General features: G+C 41.5%; 1 protein-coding gene across 4 annotated transcripts in view; it reads left to right on the top strand.

Moving 5' to 3' along the window:
• Positions 1 to 20,652, top strand: part of foxp4 (forkhead box P4) — a 93,904-nt gene extending 73,252 nt beyond the window's left edge. For all 4 annotated transcript variants that reach the window (XM_065954550.1, XM_065954551.1, XM_065954549.1 and 1 more), the window contains 10 exons: positions 215 to 313; positions 3,189 to 3,276; positions 4,451 to 4,534; positions 6,722 to 6,947; positions 8,096 to 8,172; positions 8,256 to 8,357; positions 12,605 to 12,726; positions 13,339 to 13,405; positions 14,444 to 14,616; positions 15,339 to 20,652. In XM_065954550.1, coding sequence (XP_065810622.1) covers positions 215 to 313; positions 3,189 to 3,276; positions 4,451 to 4,534; positions 6,722 to 6,947; positions 8,096 to 8,172; positions 8,256 to 8,357; positions 12,605 to 12,726; positions 13,339 to 13,405; positions 14,444 to 14,616; positions 15,339 to 15,486 — 1,186 coding nt within the window. In that variant the 3' untranslated portion in view covers positions 15,487 to 20,652. The remainder of the gene's footprint in view (positions 1 to 214; positions 314 to 3,188; positions 3,277 to 4,450; positions 4,535 to 6,721; positions 6,948 to 8,095; positions 8,173 to 8,255; positions 8,358 to 12,604; positions 12,727 to 13,338; positions 13,406 to 14,443; positions 14,617 to 15,338) is intronic.
• Positions 20,653 to 20,852: the final 200 nt, after the last annotated feature.

Raw genomic sequence — 20,852 nt, 5'->3', positions numbered from 1 at the left:
CACTTGGCTTCCTGAACTGTACAAACTAATGACTTCTAACCAAACTCAGATGGCTGTAGTGATGCTTCTGCTGCTGCAGTTAGCTTTGCATGTGTGTGTGTTTGAGTGTGAGAGCGTGGCTTATTAAAGCGTTACTTCTCATACTGCTTTTTGTTTGCTGAATGATTGAAGTACTTCAATACTTATCATTTTTTGTGTGTTTGTCCTCCCACAGTCACGAGGAACATGTTGGTTCCCATCCTCTCTACGGCCACGGAGAATGTAAGTGGCCCGGCTGTGAAGCACTGTGCGAGGATATGGGACAGTTCATCAAGTAAGTAACGCACCAGACACACAAACTTTGAGTTATTTTGACTTCATATGCCTGCATATTGTATATTTTAGACTGCAGAAAATGTGGTTGAGGTTTTGTTTTGACCAGCACACCTGACTGGAAAACAGTCACTATTGGCTGTTTTCCATTTACACAACTTTTAATGGCTGTTCGGTGTGTTTATATTTACCTTAGAGAAGGAGACTTCTTTTCTTTTTTATACATCACACAAAAACGAACTGCAAAATCCTATACTTATGTTTATCCCAGCGTCATCTGCGTACTGCTACATTTTGGGAGGTATTGTGCAAATGTGTTGTGTTACACACCTAGTCACCACCTTCTCCTTCAATTCATCTCTTATTTTGGCATTTATTAATTACTAATTTGACAAGGCAAGCACATTGATGCTACAGTTTGTGCTAAATGTGGAGTGTCACTCATTGTAAATGGTAAATGGACTCGAGCTTGTATAGTGATTTTCTAGTCTTCTGACTACTCAAAGCGCTTTGACCCTGCATGTGACAATTACCCATTCACATCCTGATGGAAGAGGTTGCTTTGTAAAGTGGCCATCAGTATTAAGCTAATCCCATTCATTCACATTTATACACCGCCGACGAAGCAGCGTGAGCCACTTGGGGTTAAGTCATCAAACCCCTAACCTTCCTGTTGAGAGACAAACGACTCAACCACTAAAACCCCTATACTTTGCTGTCGACAGTGTTTTGCATATATATATTTTTTAATGAGCTCATCCACATCCAAATTATTTTGTTTACACACAGAAATATCCCAAAACGTATCTCTCACTCATTCCAGCTCTGCATCCATCAGAATGTTTGTCAGTTTCTGGAGTCACTCTGGTTAGCTGGTGCAGTAATTTGGCCTTGACATTCTGCCACCTCTTCCTCTGTCACACACACACACACACACACACACACACACACACACACACACACACACACACACACACACACACACACACACACACACATACACTACAGTGGACTTCCCCATCGGCACTATGGCTGCTAACGAAGGCTTCACAAGCACTTAATGAAGCCCTAAACAAACTCACACCCTCATTATCTATGTGGAACTCTTAGGTGTTTGAACAGTGGGGATATTAATAAGCCCGGGTGATGAAATACACACACACACACACACACACACACACACACACACACACACACACACACACACGATAATAAAAGTGTGCATGGTGATAGTAACCGCATTGGACAGTCAGATCAAAGCGTGCAGGCAGGCTGGGAAAGTTTGGAGAGGAAAGCTGTTGTTTGGTGTCTCATTTCACATAGCCCCAGGGCTGATGGAAGGAGAGGGACTGATAGAGTGAAAGAGTGTTTGTGTGTAAGAGAGGGAAGGAGATGAAGGAAGAAAAAAAAAGGCAGTGACAGATAATGCTGTCAGTCCGACAGGCCTTAGCTTCCAGCTAGCCTTAGTCATCACCCCAGGAGGGGAAAAGGGTAGCGCAGAAGAACAGAGGAGGGAGACACTCCACTATTTCAGGCCCTTTCTTCTCCTCTTTGCCCACCTCCCCTCCCTCCCTCCCCCCGTCCTCTGGTATAATACTCTGGCTGTGGTCGGAGGAGCTGGTTGTAATGTGGGTTAAAGCCTTGTCTGCCAGCACTCTGAGGAGTAAACAGAGCCTCATTGTCGGGACACATCCAGAAAAAAAATCCAGCTACTGTTTATGGCCCGACTTTAGAGAGAGAGGAGGTTTTTTTTTTGGGTGGGTGGGGGGGGGGGGGTCTGGTTGGAATGAGTGTGAATCATTGGCATTTTGGGAGTTGTTGCGGGGGAAGATGAGACTGGACAGAAGTGTGAGCGAGGAGAAAGGAGACTTAGCTGAAGAGAGAGAAAGAAAGAGGGAGAGAGAGAGGGGTGAGATCATGTTTTTTGTTATTATTATCGTGCACTTGTGTTGAGCCGTCTATCTGCCTGGATTAGCCACGCAATGACATCATTGTTTTTGTTTAATTTCTGGTCTTGGCCTGATGTTGCCTAACTTTCTGCTTTCTAAAAGACACATTCACCCACCCACACACACACACACACACACACACACACACATAAATAGTCACACACCACATGCATACACAGAACTACTTGTGTAACATACATACAAGTGGCTTTCTGAAGATTACTCAGATTAACTGTTAACGCCACCGGATAACGGAAAACTCTCTCTGATCTACTGGTGCACTCTCACACTAGGATATGCATGAGCACACACACACACACACACACACACCGGACAAGCAGAGGCAACCTGTGAATAACCTTGGCGATGACAGAGCCGAGAGAAAGGGATGGAGGAAGGGAGACAGGGAGGGGTGGGCTGGGAAAGATCAGAAGGTCCCGGGTCCTCCCACATTTGAGGAAACAAACACACACACACTCACACACACACACACACACACACATGCGCACAAGTGTTAATAAGATGAGTGGAGTTAAGCTCACAGAAAGTCTTCATAAGATAAGGCTTTGTGCGATAACACATGAGCTCATATCCAGGTGGTTGTCTTGGATCAGGGCTCACCGAGCACCAGTGAAGTATACACACAAAAACACAGCTGCTGCGTCCTTCACCAGACAAAATAAACTCCCAAGATTAGGATTTATTTTTGTAGCACTCAAACAGCTCATAACTCAGCTTTAATAAAAGTGAAAGAGCAGAGTTCTGTTACTTCATAGTGAAGTTTCTGCGACTTGATTAAACGATGATTATGTTGACTCTGTGTAACCTAGAAACCATCCTTGAATAACTTTCTTTTTTTTTTTCTTCAAAGTTATTTCCCATAACTGACTGACTGTTGATCCCCTTTGCATTTCTCATCACCTCCAGGCACTTGAACAATGAGCACGCCCTAGATGACCGCAGCACTGCGCAGTGCCGAGTCCAGATGCAGGTGGTTCAGCAGCTGGAAATACAGGTGAGTCACCCACACACACACACACACACACACACACACACACACACACACACACACACACACACATCTTATCTTCTAACAAATGAAGAAGCAACAACTGTTTTTTGCCGGTCGATGGCAGTAACTTGTCTGAAGCAGGGCAGAGTTTATGGAGAGCAGTGGAGCTTGTAATTTAAAAGGAGCAGTCGGCAGGGAAGCTGCCATCACTGCTCCAATTATAAAGCTGCTTTGGTCACCAGCAAAGAGAAAGCGAGTGCTGAGAGGGGAGAAGAGAGAGAGAGAGACAAGAGCTAGAAAACAGAGGAGCAGGCTGCCTCTCTTGTTCTCAAAGTGGTTCATGCACGCAATGCTCTTGAAACATCTCAATGCTCTCCAGCGAACGCAGAATGCCAACATTAGAGAAGAAGAGAAACACTGTTCTCAAACAGTGCATAAGGAAAGTTACACAGAAAGTGAAAACACAAGGGAGAGCCTCTTCAAAACACACCTCGACATTGTTTCTAAAACTGAGCACCCTGTTTTCATCACTGCATGTGTATTTTGTGTCCAGCATTTGGGTTAGCATTGTGTCGGGTTGTAGTAAACAGCGTTTAGCCGTGGCCCCTGAAGCCACCACCAGAGAACACAAAGTGACAGAGAGGCAGCTGGTGTCACATCACATCAGGACGGCTGTCTCTCTCTCTCTCTTTCCCTGACATGTCACTTCATCCCTCAGCAGTCCACAGCACACACACACACACACACATAGACAACAGCACAGTCGCTGTATTTAAATGTCTCATATTTGCACGTCGCTGCTGTGTTTGAGTATGTTAATGTAGTTATCAGTCTCAGTGTAGATCCGTTGTTTCTCCAGGCTACACGTTTGTTCGCCAGCACCCCTGAACAAACACACATGCAGGATGCGGGCATTTCCACAGGCTGTAACAGCACACATTAAACAAAGTTAACAATGTCAAATGGGGACGAGTGTGTCTGCAGGCTAGTGTTAGTGTGTGTGTGAGAGAGGGCTCTGGGTGCTGAGGCGACTGACTCTCATATTCATTTCTCTGCCCCGAGGTGTAATTGTAATTGTAATTCTGTGTCAATATCACATAATATCAATCTAAGGGTTATGAAATTAGGCAAAGTGTTTTTTTTCCCATGATGATATCCATCCTTGTGTGTTTCACAGCTGGCGAAAGAGAGCGAGCGACTTCAGGCAATGATGGCCCACCTGCACATGCGCCCCTCAGAGCCAAAGCCTTTTAACCAACCTGTGAGTACACACTGTGACCCTAGAACCCCAAGTCACATGACCATCTCTTCTTTACTCTAACCTTTAGACTTTCTTACCCCTTATTCATCTAAAAACACTCAATCTATGAGTATATATATCAGTAAACCTTCTTGGGATTTTTCTCTGCACTCTTACTGTCTAGCTTGATATCTACGCCCCCTATTGACCAGTGAGGGTTAATGTGTCATTTATTAACCAAGTGGACTACATTTTGTCTTTCTTTTTGTTTGAATGTTCTTTTCTGTCATTTTATTTTATTTACTCTCCCTCTCTCTCTTCTTAATATGTATTTAATATCCAAAAGCTTTTCACATCCTTCTTGTTTTTATTGCTTAAAGGACGTTGAATATTCCAGCTTTGGTACATCAAAACTGTGCCCGAGCTGTATTCAGCATTTTAAACATTTTAGTTTCTCTGCTTGTTGGAGAAAGAGAGATCAACCAAAGAGGTCTAACGCAGAATCTTCAGTGTGTGCTGACAAAGCCAGATGAATTTGATGTGATGTGTGTGATTGTGTGCATGTGTCTGTGTGTGTGTCCACACTGGCTTGTGCTGCTGTTATTAGGTATCTAATGAATATTTCATTATTCAGATTGACGAGGAGTCTTATTAAAATATGAAGATGTTGAAATTAATTGTCAATTAGAGGCAGAGTGTCTTAATTTGAAGGGATATAAATGGGTGCAGCCGAGTGGCAATATATATGTGTGTGTGTGTGTGTGTGTGTGTGTGTGTGTGTGTGTATGTGTGTTTGTGTGTCTGGATGATGTGTTGATCGCTGGGGGATCAGCTGCTATTAACATCTAATGGGAAATCAGGAAGAGGCGTGTTCTGTCACCACTGGAGACGTGCCTCGGGGTCAGGGATTGGAGGAGGAGGTGCAGGGGAGGGGCCTCAGGAATGGAAACAAAGCTTGGCCTCAATTAACAGGGTTCGACTGTTGCCGTGGTGATGTGGCAGGGTTGCAGCGTTAATGAAGTACCTGTTAAACAGCTCCGCCCCCTCTAGTCAGCTTTAAATGGTACAGAGAGGGCCAAGTGAAGAGAAGGCGATTCACACATTTTACATATGGACAACACACATACACACACACAAATACACACACATACAGTGGTTTTAATTAGTCCTAAACTAGCAGCTCTAAAACGGCTGTCCCAGAGAGACTGGGAGTACTGGTTCTGTGTGTTTGTGTTTTTTTTTTCCTGTGTGTGTATGAGGCTCTGCCTAATTGGCCGTATTGGTCCGTGAAGACTCCGCCACCGCAGAGTGCATGTGTGTTCCCTCTTGACAAACATGCTGTCGTGTGGTTTTGTATTTGTAAGTGCAGGGTTAATTGCAGCCAGCGCTGTGTGTATAAATATATGTTGAGTGTGCGCAAGTGTGTGTGGTTCTGTGCAAGAATGCAGAGTGCATATAGTAAATGGTGAGGAGAAAAAAATGACTAGGGGACTATTTTTGTATACAGTATTAGTGACTATAAGTGGAAGAAAAGTTAAGATAAGAAAACCTTTATTGATCCCATAATTAGGACGTTTGCTTGTAACATCATCCCCAGAATCAGAGTAGAGGAAAGCATAATGAAACAAAATACAGTATGAAACAATCAAACAGCAATTAATCTAATAACCAATGATACAAACTATAATAATAATTTCAGAATATTAATTGGATAGTTCTTGGATGTTGCATCCTACACCATTTGAGGTTAAATAGTATAAAGTCATTGCTTTGAAAAGAAAAAGTCGACTTCTGCCCAACAGTAGTTCTGCTCTGTGTGCTTCATTTCTGTGCTCTCTGTATTTCAGAGCAGGGGTTCACTATAGACATTCACCCTCCGGGGAAGAGATCTGTTCCATATGGGACACACCAGCCTCGTCTCATGCGTTGATATCACCTGACCCTGATCCTATCTTGTGTAGATGATGCTTCTCTGTAAACAGCAGCAGCACTCAGCAGATGGTGAAGCTTTAAAGTGGGGAGCACTAGTCATATAAGAACTCTCTGTTTGATGTCACCGCAGTAAAACTTCTCTCCAATCCGTTTGACTTCTAAATAAAGTTTCTCCTCCTTTCAGGCTGGCATGGATTTGATGTTTAAACCAGGTAGCAGAACTATGAAAAGCTGAATGAACTGTCCTTATTTCTTTGCATGTGTGCCTTTCTCCAGCTGAACCTGGCTTCCAGTGGCTCTTTGTTAAAGCGGGACTCTGATGCCTACCCAGAGGGTCTTCCTCACCCCCCCACCTCGGCCACTGCCCCCATCACGCCTCTGCGCCAGGGACCCTCAGTCATCAGCTCCTCCAGCCTGCACACACACTCCCACTCCCACACGCATGGCGTCGGGCCCATACGTAGGCGCAACTCCGACAAGTACTGCACCCCCATCGCCTCAGGTAACACATGATCCCCCGATCCTTATAATGGTCTTATCATTACCTATTGTCAAATAATGGACATTTGTATTGCTTGTTATGTTTTTAAAGACTCATGTGTTTATGTCTTAAGTTTTTATTTCTTTAATTAAATGGGTTTTTTTCTAAACAAACTTCCCTGCAAGAGAAAAAGAATGTTTTTAACACACACATTACTTTACTCATGGTTTTAAAGATGGTGAAGTTGCTCCACTCTTATTTGGTTTTCTTTCAAAAGAAGTTCACTTTGGCCTCACATTTTACTATCACACATCAAATAAGTATGAATTATAAAGTGTGATTTGAGAAGAGTCACATTCATTCAGTTATTCACATCTCTACATAGCAAAAGTATTTCACTGCTTTGAGTGCATGTAAGATAAATCATTAGCTTTAAAGAGAAAATGTGGACTCTATGCAGGGGTGGAGATGAAAATCAGCGCTCAACGATTCTTTATGAAATAAATGAGCTTACACTTGGTTTTCAGTCAGAAGATAAATGTAAACATTTTAGTTTCTTTTGACACATTTCTAACTCTTTCAATCTGTTCACATATAGAGATTGAGATTCAACTTTATTGTCATTACACATATACAAGGATAGAGTAACGAAATGAGGTTTGGCATCTCACCAGAAGTGCAAATAAGCAGAAAGTGCAACAATCTGTGCTATGTACAAGTAATTACAGAATTTACAAAGAAAATAAATAAATGTGAATTATTGGGTATATATGGATGGGTGGATTAATGGGATGCTATAAATATAAATATAAGTATATTCTTCAGATTATAATATACATATTAAGGTGCAGTGAGCATGCTATACTAGATTACAGATAATAAACAGAATATGGACATATTGTACAGGTCGATAACTTATTGAGGTGATATGAACATACTATAATACAATAATACAGGTGGATGAGAGATGTGTGTGTATGACCAGGAGGAGTGGTGGGGGGATGATGTGCAGGGGAAGGGGGGGGTCACATATAAATGTAATGTTTGTGTTTATGAATCATTGAGGCAGTTTAATAGTATTTGTCTTTTGTTCTTTATTTTTACATGAGTTCATAACTTTATAAAGAAACGGTCACCAGCTTAGTTCAAACTTGTCCTTCCTCTTTCAGAGCTGGCTCAGAACTGTGAGTTCTACAAGAACGCTGATGTCAGGCCTCCCTTTACCTACGCCTCTCTTATACGTCATGTGAGTCTCCTGGGGATCCCTTTCACTACTTCTATTCTCCGTCAATGTTCTTCTCTAAAACCCTTGTCTTTTCTCGTCCTCAGGCTATTCTGGAGTCCCCAGACAGACAGCTGACCCTAAATGAGATCTACAACTGGTTTACGCGAAAGTTTGCCTATTTCAGGAGAAACACAGCCACGTGGAAGGTAAAAGCTTATAATATACACACTCTTACTTATGTTTCATCCTCCTTAGGTTGTTTTATTGAATAGATCTAGCTAATGCAGTTCAAATGTGAAAACTAAACATAAACTCTGTATTTAATATTTTCACTCTCTACGTTCAAAGCCACTTTAATGTAAACTTGCCACGCTCACTATTTGCCTAAACAAACCTGAGAATCAATTGATGGAAGATGGCGACACGACCATTTAGAAAACCAGATGGGAGTTGTTTAGACGGTGGCAAAATGAGCAGCAGCATGTTTAAAACAGTGAAAGTTTTGACTGTGGCTTTTGATGCAGTCAGAGCACTGAGATGTGTTATACTACTGTGACTGGTTAAAAAGCTGATCTAAGTGACTGCAAACTAATTATGGTCTGCGCCCACTGATAAAGCCCCCTAACCCAGAGCAGATGCCAGCTGAGACCACAGTAAGGTAAACAAAATTTGAAGGCAGATTTAGTGGGCTTACTTGAAACAGTTGCATCGGGTAAAATGACCTCATGTTACAAAAAACAAAGATTCACTCTGAACGCCTAAATTTAGAATCAAAGCTTTAAGTTAAAAATACAGAAACACAGGGCGCTGGTGGCACAGTGGTTAGTGCGCGTGCCCCATGTATGGAGGCTATAGTCCAAGCGGGCGCCCCAGGTTCAAATCCAGCCTATGGCTCCTTTCCTGCATGTCATTCCCCACTCTCTCTCTCCCTGATTTCCAACTCTATCCACTGTCCTATCTCTCTATTAAAGGCACAAAAAGCCCCAAAATAAATCTTAAAAAAAAAAAAACAGAAACACATACACACAATTTCAAACGCTGACTTTCTCAGCTTCCTAAGATGTGACTGATTTGAAAGTTATTTACTGTTTCAGTCCTTAATGAGACACTTTACTACCTGCTCTCTTTCTATCCTAAACTATTCTGAACACATGAAGAGTCGGCCCCACTTAGCCTGGCAGAGTCACATCTAACCGTTATAGAGCCTCATTACAGAGCTGCTTATACACACTACCCATGATCACACACTCTAAATTCTCTCTCTCACACACACACACCTGGCCTGATCCGCCATTGTAGGTGCTGACCCATTTCTGCAGAAACCTCGCACTAATTTGAGTCTCAGTTCCTCCAGAGAGAGGGAAAGTGAGAGAAAGAGCAAAGGAGCGAGAACGAGAGAGACAAGGGGGAGGGAGGGTTGAGGAGAGATCCAGCCTTCCTCTAATAACCCTAAACCAAGGAGAGGTGGGGGTGGGGTGGGGGGGGGAGGGGGTGATGATGATGATGTAGGGAGGAAGGGAGGGTAGTGGAGAAGGTTTAAAGACGGGGCTGCCAGGAATATCTTTACCCCCTCATCTTACTTTTATGAATTTTAACTATTAATGCCTGGTGTCTGCTTCCTGTGTCGTTGGCCTCGCAGACCTTTAAATATAGCTCGGCTTGGCCTTATGTATTTATATAGCAGCTCCTAGAGTCAAATAGGGCCGTAGAGATGTACGTCCTTTAATAAGCCATAATATTTCATGAGGACAGCAGCAGTGGCGGGGAGGGGGAAGTCATTGATCACAGAGAGGAAGGGACGGAGGATGAGGAAGAGACGAGAGACAGGAAAAGAAAGAGATGATGGAGAGGGGAGAATAGAGAGCTGAGTGGTAGTTAAAGGTGCTGTGTGAGGCCTGAGAGGCCTAAAGGGAGATCATTTTTGACTAACTTGCCTGAAAAGCAGTTGAAGATCAACCGCTTTTGAGTTTAATAATTCCATGTATAAAGAAATGACAATAGAATAAAATGAAAATAAAAATGCAATCAAAGCTCTGTAAGTGCATCTATAACCTGTGTTTCTATTTCACTGTATTTTTCACCCAAGAAAAGTGATTCTTCTTACTCCATCACAGCGCTTCTCTAGCTCAATTTACGATCTTCTTCGGAGATGAAGATTTTACATGTGAAGCACTTACAGTAATAAGTTAATCAAATGTGATACTTTGTCAGAAATTAAACAGCTAAACGGTGTTTAAAAGCTTCAAATCAAGACCAAGTTGAGCTACTTAAGCGGTGAGATAACACATTGATGCATTGGGTATACATATCAAATGATAAATGATATAATAAACACTCAGATGGCCTCTGTAGTGTTAGCCTACATACTCTGAGCATGTTGAAATATTTGTTAATGCAGGACTTCTACTTATTCTAAGTAAAACATTTTCTGATCTAAAGTAAAGGAGGATTAACATCCACCACCCTTTATAAATACTTTATTTATTCATTTATTTGTCATCTTAACTTCTCACAAATATTAATATGTAGGGTCACATTGGAGTAACCTATCCCAGCATGCATCCGGCAGCACACAAGGATGTCTGATTACAATATTCAAATATTTTTCTTACATTTCTATGCTTCCAGTGACGACTGTGATCTTCATTTTCTTGATATTTTTCAATACATATTTCAACCCTTCTTCCAAAAAATGTTGTCTCGAGTCACCCTACACCCCCCCAGCCTCAGCCAAAAGGAAGGGAGATGAGTGGCACATGTGCTGTGACCCACTGTAAATGACTGCTAATGTTTTAACTGGGAGAATTAGGCTTTCATCACGGAGACGAATGCAAAATAGCACTGCAATAGCACTGGTGTCTGGCTATGTGTGTGTCTTCTTGTGTGTGTTTGTGTATGTATGTGTGTGTGTGTGTGTTTGCACTGTCAGGGTGGCGGGCGCAGATTGGGGTCAGACTCATTTACAAAACTTAGCATCACGGCTCGGGGGGTTGAGGGGATGCGAGGGAGAAAGGGTTCCTCCGCTGATTATGGCTTTTGTAATTACGTGTGTGTGTGTGTTTGTATGTGTCTGTGTATGCGTGTGTGTGTGTGTGTGTGTGTGTGTGTGTGTGTGTGTGTGTGTGTGTGTGTGTGTGTGTGTGTCTGCGTGTGTAATTACGGCGAGGAGTGATGCATGCCTGGCCTGTCCCTCCCTCTCGGCTTAGAACAGCGTGTCAGAGTAGAATATGCAGGATTTAATTATAGACGAATTAAAATTGGTAATGAAATTGGGCATGAACAAACTACAAATAGCAGATGAAAAGGGAGGCCGGTCCCTGGGGGGCTGAGACGGAGATAGCGGTGTGCCTGCCTGTCTGAGTGCCTGTGGTTGTGTGTGTTTCTGTGTGTGTGCTGATGATGACTGATAAGAAAAATTCAGTGGTAAAATAACGGTACTGGAGAACTGCTGTATATGGAGCTTGTGTTCATTTAAAATGATAAATAAAATAAGACTTTTCATCTTCAGGTCACATGACTTTAACGGTAACTTTACTGCTTCTGGAAAAGCAACGGGCTTCATTCACTAATCGTTCTGAAAGTTGTTCTGAAACACCTACTTACACAGGTTTTTTTATTCTTAGCTAAGAACACTCCAGAGCATATACACATGTGAGTGCTTCTGTGTAAGGGAAAATTGATATGTTACTGTGAAAGAACTTTGAGTGCATTAACGTGATCATTCAAGATGGTCAGCTTTTTTTCAATCATTCCATGCTGGATCTTAACTGTACAATGCTAAATTAAGAAGCATTTCCATTTCCAAAAAATCAAATCTGTCACATCTTCCATCATTTTACAGATTCACATTTTAGAATGTGAACATTTATGTTTCCATCAAAAACAGACAAAGCAGATATTTCCAGTATCCCTCTTTTGTTTCATTTATGAAAGATTTATCAAGATTTATGATTTTTTAATTTATCTGGAGTGAGTTCTTTTCTGATTACAGGGTGATGTACACCGTCTCTGATGACAGCACTGTCTGAACTAGTGTTATTATCTAGTGTTTGTTTCCACTTCTGACGCTCCTAAATATCATGTCATTAAATCAGCCTGTTTGGGTTTTGATTTTTAAACAGCGCTACTTTAGAACTTCTTCAGAACTACACTCAGTATTTCTGACTTTGCATCCAGTGCGCGATCGTTTGAAGATTTTAATTTGGGCATTCCTGACATCTTTTTGACTTCTCTTCTCGTTCCAGTGCTACTTCTGCATGTGTGTGCTGTGTGCACATGGCCCTGCAGTCTCATGCCCTTATATGGACATAAAAGAGGCGTTTTTTCTAATTAGAAGCAACATAAACAAGCCTCCACTGTTTATTAATACACAGCATGAATCCAACTTTTTTTTTTTTTTTAACATGCAAAAGACCACATTAAACATCTTCCTCTTCTCTCTCTCTTTTCCCAGAATGCTGTGCGCCATAACCTGAGTCTGCACAAATGTTTTGTCCGTGTTGAGAACGTGAAGGGAGCTGTGTGGACTGTGGATGAAGTTGAATACCAAAAGAGGAGACCACCAAAGATGACCGGGTAGGTGAACACACCACACACACACACACACACACACACACACACACACACACACACACACACTACATCACACTTCTTGTTTTCTTGGTGCATAGTTGAGGTTGATGTGAGTGTGAGCTTATGGGTCCTGGCACTATGATTGCCTAAATGGACTTTCTATTATTACTAAGAGGCCAACTCAGCAATCAAAAGAAAAAACAGCTGCCGGCTTATTGTTTATGTATGTACAGTTTGTGTGTGTGTGTGTGTGTGTGTGTGTGTGTGTGTGTGTTTTTCCCTCTTTGTTAACGCCATTAGTAAGCAGCTGTGTGAGATTCAGGAGAGAAAAAAAAACCTTGTTAGCGTGTGTAAACAGATGTTCTCCTCCAACCGCCAGAAAAGCGGGGATAATTACACACAAACACACACACACCTGCACGCCAGATATGAGACACTTTCATACGAGCATCTGTTTACAGTCTGTGTGTGTTTCTACTTGTAACAAACATATTAGTGAGATTTGTACTCTGGCTGAGGTGACATCGTTTCACATATGTGCTCAAGCTGTGATTCTCACCCCTCTCTCTCTCTCTCTCTCTCTCTCTCACACACTCTCTCACTGTGTGTTTGTAGAAGTCCTACTCTGGTGAAAAACATGATTTCAGGCCTGGGCTTTGGATCCCTAAACGCCAGCTACCAGGTAAGGAATGCCCTCCATATCCCACACTTCTCTCGCTCTCTCTCTCTCTCTCTCTAATACGCACACACACGCGCGCACAGACACTCATACACGTCCAGCAGCCAATCACGATCAAGGGCACTAATATCAATTCCCTCTTATAATTAGCAGATTCCCTAACGACGTCCACACCCCCCCCCCCCCCACCCTCCTTCGCCTCCTCTTCCTCTCCACACCAACACGCTCTCACCTCCCACCTCACTTCCTCACACATGCACTACCCCCCCACCTCTGCACACACAAACACACAATTTGACATCCCTCCACTCCTACGCAGTCGCACACACCAAACCTCTACACTCACATGCAATTTTTGCAGCTGAGATGATTTATAGCGTCAAGTAGTTGTCAATTAAGGTTACTGCATAAAATTATCGCCTGTCCCCAGAAATTTAATCTCTGAGCCGGTGCTTTTTGTGTATTTTTTTTCCTCCTCCTGTGTGAGAGGGGAGGTCAGGTGAGTGTCTTAGTCTCCAGTGTGTGGAACCTGTCTCATGTACAAACAGCTGGATGCGAAGCTGCTCCCTGTGGGTTCACTTGTTTTCTCCTCGGCAGACATTGATGTGTCACAGTGTTTAAATGGAGCGTGTGGCTTGGCCTTGCTGTTGAAACTTTCATGTGAACACACACAGGCACACACGCACACACACTTGGGGACTGCATGTTTAATGTTCAAGCACAAGCCACAGTGGGGGGAAAGTACTGTATATAAGTGCCCCCTAGTGGTTTCACTTGCACAAGTTAGAGGATTTAAATGTGCCTCATACAGAAGAAATCCCTCCATTAAACATTAAAGTTGTGACTCCTGTTTAACATCTAGTGTCAACTTACAAACTAATGTTGATCATTATATTATTCATAAATAATCATTTTATACTTATTGTGTTTAAAGGTCATTTTCTGGACAGAATTTAACAACTTAAAATACCCCATGTGACATGATGAATTAAAATGTGAATTAACTGTGATTGTGTCTTTCTTTTTTCTTTGTTTGTGCAGGCGGCTCTGGCAGAGAGCAGTCTGTCACTGCTGAACAGCCCTTCCATGCTGAGCCCTCCTTCTGCCGCCAGCCTCAACATGCTGCACGTGGGCCACGATGATGTCAGCTCCACTGTGGAGCAGGTTAACAGCAACGGAAGCTGCAGCCCCACACTCAGCCCTCAACAGTACAGGTGTGTGAGGACACAAACTCAAAGTTGTGAGCAGACTACACAAAACTGCTTTAAATGTGTATCTAATTGGCAGAGCAAACGAGGCCTGTATTTGACTTATAATCGCATATTTATCTGCAAGTCAATGTGTTCTACATTCTGATTAATGTAAGTTTAAAGACAATGATAATAAAATATATTTTTATTGGATGTATGACAAGCTGACAAACTTCACAACATCACCTCATAATAATACTTTTTTTTTTTAACGTGTTCTGTTAATATAACAATGAAAATATAGATAATAATAAATACAGTTATTATTATAAAATATTTGTGATCAGTAGGAGGAGTTCTGTGGTAACCCATCACATTTTTAAGTTGAAGCCTTTCCCTAAAAACAAACAAAATCAAAACATTTTTAAATTCAAGTTTCACCTAAAAAAAAAAAAGTTATTGGTAGAATAAAAACAACATTGATATAAATCATAATTCCAGTTTTTGCTTTGTCTTTTTTTTTTTTTTTAAATATCCATATATTTCTATATGATACTTTTTTCCATTTTAATTTGAAGATGTTCCCACCAGATACAAAATGAAAACCAAAACTGCTTTGACAGCACTTTTGATGAAAGGGAAAGTAAATGTTGTGTTTTGGTAACTGAACCAGAGAGTCTACTATCAGCTTCTACCTCTTTACTTCTGTCCATGGCCTCCTAACAGCTGTTCGCTCTCCCCTCCAGCCACCCGGTGCATGTGAAGGAGGAGCCCACTGACCTGGAGGAGGACAGTAGGCCTGTGTCTCTCCTGGCCGGCGTCACACATAGCATGGCGTTGCCTAGCGACGAGCGCGACCTGGAGGAGGATCTCCCCACCGAGGAGCTTGAGTAAGACCAAACCACAAAGGACCAGAGGGATGCGACATCGCCAGACCAAAACCCCCTGAGCCCTCTCGTCAGTGTGAAGAGGAAACAAAGCTACAGTACACTTAAAAGAGAGAAAAAGAGAATGTTTTTTTTTGTTGTTTTTTGAGAAAATGCAAGCAAACAAGGACGACTTTGAGAAACTCCACACAGGGTTAGATGACCTTTGTTACAGACGCAAAAAACAAAGCTGTGGAGCACTGCTTTACCTCCGTGTGTTTCTTTTAAAAACACGTGGCTCAGAGGTGTAACACCACTTGATGCATACACACACGCACACACATACACACACACTCATACACCATGTGTCATCTTCACCCTGGTTGAATCCTCCTATATGTAGAGATGTTTGAACACACACTCTCCTCCTCGCCCCACCACTCTGCACACACCATCCTCCGCACTGTCGCCTCGGACTGCCCGGCTAACATTTTTATCTCTACGTCAAGACAAGAGTGTGTGAGCAAGAAAGACACACACAGGATCATGTGTATATAGAGCAGTCGACAGAGACTGTGCAGTATACCTCTCCGTCTCCCGCCCCTCTTTGAGTCAATCACTTGCTTTTTTAATTTTCTTTGATTTGGTTAGAAATTTGGTCTTCAAGACAAGAAAGAAGAGTGCTATCAAAGATTACCTCCAAAACAGTGCTCCAACACCTCTGCAAAGCAGGCTTCTGTCTCCAAGTCCAAGATGATGCTGACCCTACAGAGGCGGCATGGCTCTGTTCCCTCTCCAAACTTCTGCCCCCCCCCCCCCCCAGCGAGAGACATAGTGACAGACATCTTTTAAACTCTTTGCTTCTAAGTGAGAAAAAAAGAACACACTGTCCTTCCCCACCTCCATCCCTTCCCAACCATCCCTAAAAAAAGAGACAGAATAGGACCAATTGTTGCTGTCCTTCTCCTCCCCACTGTCTGCGGGTGGAGAGACGAAACACTTTGAGACGAAAAACGAGAGGAAGCAGAGAGCGAAATGAGGGAGGACGCGTCTACAGAAATATTGTGACTTTGAAAAAAAAAATAGAAAACTGTTCATTATTATGGAATATAACAAGAAAAAAATGTGTGGTAGTTTTTGTCATTTCCTTTTTATTTTTTTTATTTGACGTTATTATCTTTGTTTTATTTTTGAGGATCAATATTTCCACGGTGGTGTTATGTTTTGACATACCTTTTTTTAAGGATGCTGTTGTTTTTGTTTTGTATTGTAATTTTTGTTTGATTTACTCTGGCTGTTCACACCATTCCAAATGAGTATTGGCAAAGAAGAAAAAAAAAGCGCAGTATTGTCCCAACTTGTGATACCTGACCCCTAATTCTGCCCTTTTCCGTTTCTGTCCAAAGTGTAGCAGGCAAGAAATCTGAAAAATAGCACTTAAAATTGCCATTACCCAGACGAATTATTCAACAGCTGTTCCTTTTTTTTTTTTTAATTCTCTCTCCTTCACTTATTTTCGGTTGTGTATTTAGTTGAGAAATATCAGTAATGCTTTAAAAATATATATATGAATGCTGCAGTTGGAGAATACCTCGGCCCACAAAGGTTCCGCCTGGAACTGAGTCCAAATGAAAAAACAAAAGAGGAGGAATTCTTTCTGTGGGACACCAAAAGCGGCATCTCTGCTCAGCTTGGATTCAAGGCTCTATGGTTGTAATAGTAACTGTTTAGAAGCTTTTCGGCGATTCACTGTGTGAGTTTGTGTTCAAGGAATAGCACGTGAGATTTATTTTTATTTAGTTTCGCTTTTTGTGAGCATAAAAGCATTACTTTTTCTCTACAGTGCCATACCAAATTTAACATTTATTTTAATCTATTATCTGCCTATTTCCTTTTTATTTTTGTTACAGGTAACCAAAGAAATACGTAGAAAACCAAAAACCCTGTAGATTATTTTGCCCTTTTTGAGTTTCCTTTTTCTTTTTTTGTCTTCTTGAAGAATTGGCCAAAAGACAACAAACCAGGAGTTTGAATTCTTATTATTGTATTCATATAACTATTGTGTTGAACTTCTTTTACATGACTTACAGTGCTGACCATTCCAAAAACCAAAGTGTGTAAAGCGAACTAGAATTTGGAGACATCAAAGCTTTTACAAGATAAGCCGTTACATGTGACTCACATTAGATGAGAGGCCAAAAAACGAGTATTAAGAAACCTCGCACAGTTCCTCTGAAACACATGAAAAGAGAAAAGAAATGAAAAGCACTTAGAGGTGAAACCCTGTCTCTCCCACAAACCAAGGACTGAAAAACAAAAGGCACTCTTGAGGCATTTGAACACAAAATCTAGGTATCTTTAAAATCTGAGACATGATTAACAAGACATTAAGTACATATTTAAAATATTTGTCTTTAAATTGGATTTTTTCTGACACGATCACAATTAAAACTAGTTTTTGTCAATCTAGACAGAACATACCCTCTTGATCTAAACGCAGGAAGAGAACATTCTTTAGAGAAGGACTTATTCCCCCCCTAAAAACACACATTACAGTAAAGAGGGAAATACACGATCAAGGGACATCATGTAGTCAAAAAGTTTGGTTCATATTTTCATACTTTCTCTCAAACTCTCTCTTGCACTTCAGACAATTTTTCTTATTTCATGAAAGAAGCTTTCTGAAGACTTTGTGTTCACACAGGACTGTTTCCTGTCACATTAGAGACTGATTTCTAACTGAGTACAAAGTGGCAGCAGACTGGCATCTTGAAACAAGATAAAAACCAAAAATAACACTACCTCCTTTTAAAAAAAAAAAACGGTTTAACACATAGCCAATGGGAGACTGAACGCTCTTTGATATTTTTTTTTTCTCCTCCTTTCTTCCTGGATAATAATAATAAATGCCAAAATTGTTGTTTAACTTACTGTATGACTGACTTAAAAAGAAGAAAAGAAAAAAGATCCGGACTCCCTGATACATCTGCTCGAGCCCAAAAAACACAGAGACGTTTCACTCTCCATGGATTTAAAAATGACTACCTCTCCTTTAACTACATTTTAAGCACTCTCGATGTCTCAAAGTGTGCTGTGAAGTGTTCGCTATATATGAGAAGTTTTCTATCAGCTGTGTAACACTGACCATCGTTCTGCACCACTGAGCTATGTGAACAGCCTCCCAACTGTCCGTGTGCATATTCATGACAAACTGGTGGTTGATGACTGGCAGAATATATCGGTGAAATAACACAAAGCAGTGTAACAGAAGCGTAGACGCAGGGCTATGGGTTGGTGCAACAGAGGCTCTGACCATCCAGATATCCAAAGACCCCACGACACAGCAGCACCCGCACCACCAAAACACTCACAGAGACGCTGAGAGGATTAACACACGTAATAAAACTCATCACTACTACTAGTTCTATCCAAACCGAGAGGAACTGCTGCAAACTGAACATAAATGATCTCCGACTCATGCTTTAAGGTACACCTGTAAACAAAGCTGTTTTATAAAGATGTAGATTGTTCACAGGTCGCCATGTAACACTTCTGTTCTTTCTCCAGCTTGGCTTAACATGATGTAATCTTGTATATTAATGCTTGACTTATCTCTCCAGGGCATTCTTTCTCATTGTGTCCTTTGATTTTTCTCTTCATTTCTTTCTGCACCTGTTTTAGCTATTGTAAAGCTCTGATTCCTATACTGTACTGCTAATGCTGAAGTATATGTATTTATCATACTAAGTGCTGCAGGTATCTTGGTTTATTAGTTGTTTTTTTTTGTTTTTGTTTCCACTTTTTTTTCAGTTCTTCATAAAACGTCTGGGACGCTGATTTTTTAAGTGTATTATCTCTCTAAAAAAACAAAAAGAATAAAAGTTAGATCTGTGGTTTAGGTAACACCTGTTTGTATATTTATCTTAGCTAGGTCTATTTTGATACTTTTTTGTCTCTGTACTGCATTTATGCATTTTTAAGGAAAGAAAAAAAAAACACAAATGGAAAACAAACTAAAAAGAAGTACTTCATCATGTATTGATACCTCAGAAGGACTTTTTTTTCTCAAAGACAGGACCAAAACTACAAAAAAAAAGAAAAAGAGAACAAGGAAAAAAAATGTCAGAATATGTAGCCCCTCTCTTGCTTTAAAAAAAAAACGCAGAGCTTTTGAAAGGTGTTGCTGTTGGTCCTCTCAGGTGCCAATATGTGTCCCAGCTCCCTCTGACCCCAACCCCTCTCATTCCTGTGCTGAACTCCGACCTGCAGAGCTGTCAGTCATTCGCAGGTGCCATGGGGCTGTCGCTGTGCCACACACTTTGATTTGTGCTTTGATTTTTTGATACTCATCCCCCAGCTGTTGTCTCAATACCAAAATGTGGAATGGCTCTGAGAGATGTAGCTCATCCTCTGACAACCAAAGGCATTGCAAGCAAACATTTGCTTAGTCCAAACTCCTGAACTGTAACCAAACTAATGCCACAACCTTAACCAAACAAAAACCGAGCTACTTCCAAAACTCTCCAATGGCATCTCTGATCACCTTTACCGACAGCTGTCGTCTCTCAAACATCCACCTTCTGGTGTTGTAGGACCAGCTTGCATTCTATTGGCTGCTGACTGACTCACAGGACACAGGGAGCCCAAATCCTGTCGTGTGATTGGACAGTTCTGAGGTGTCGTGTGAGGGGGAAGGGACTCTGAAAGTGGAGCGTTGCCTGACGGTATTATTGCGTAGACAGCCAGAATAAGATGGAACTACCACTTTGGCTCTCCTTCGGTTAAACCTTAGGAATGTGTGTACATTTTCAGCAGTGACTCTCTGAATTGTTTCTTAGTTTCAGTTTACCTGTTTACCTCTCTTTATCCTTTGATTTTTGTTCTGTTTTCTTTGTTTTATGAAAGTGTGACCCGAGGAAGAGGCGGGGACAGGGACTGGGCGGTGGCTTTTAGATGGACAGTGGAGCCCAGCTCTCTGACCCTCCACCCCGGGTAGCCATGTAATGCCAGTCACTGCCCTTTCCTTCATGCTGTATAAAAACACACACATATATCTGTGTATTTGTAACCTGAATCTTCTTGTGTCTGTCCATGCAGACAATAAAAAACTGTACAGTAGATCTAGTTGCATGTAATCTGTACTAATTATTGACAATGGCATTATAAAATGCAATAAAATACTTATTACACTGTCCCACGCTGCGTCTTTGTTGTTTGCTCTCCAGAGAAGCAATATTTCTCAGCTAGTGGGACCCATAAAAGATGACTAATTGAATACTAGGACAGATACAAATAAATCTCTTCAATACCATTATGTCTTCTCTTTTGGATCAGTGTCTTATGAACCCAAAACTACTTCAATCATGCAACCTCCTGCAGAGCTCTGCATACACA

Source organism: Labrus bergylta, chromosome 5 (assembly GCF_963930695.1).
Source record: "Labrus bergylta chromosome 5, fLabBer1.1, whole genome shotgun sequence".
In the NCBI taxonomy this organism is placed as follows: domain Eukaryota; kingdom Metazoa; phylum Chordata; class Actinopteri; order Labriformes; family Labridae; genus Labrus; species Labrus bergylta.
This window is presented reverse-complemented; position numbering and strand designations above follow the sequence as displayed.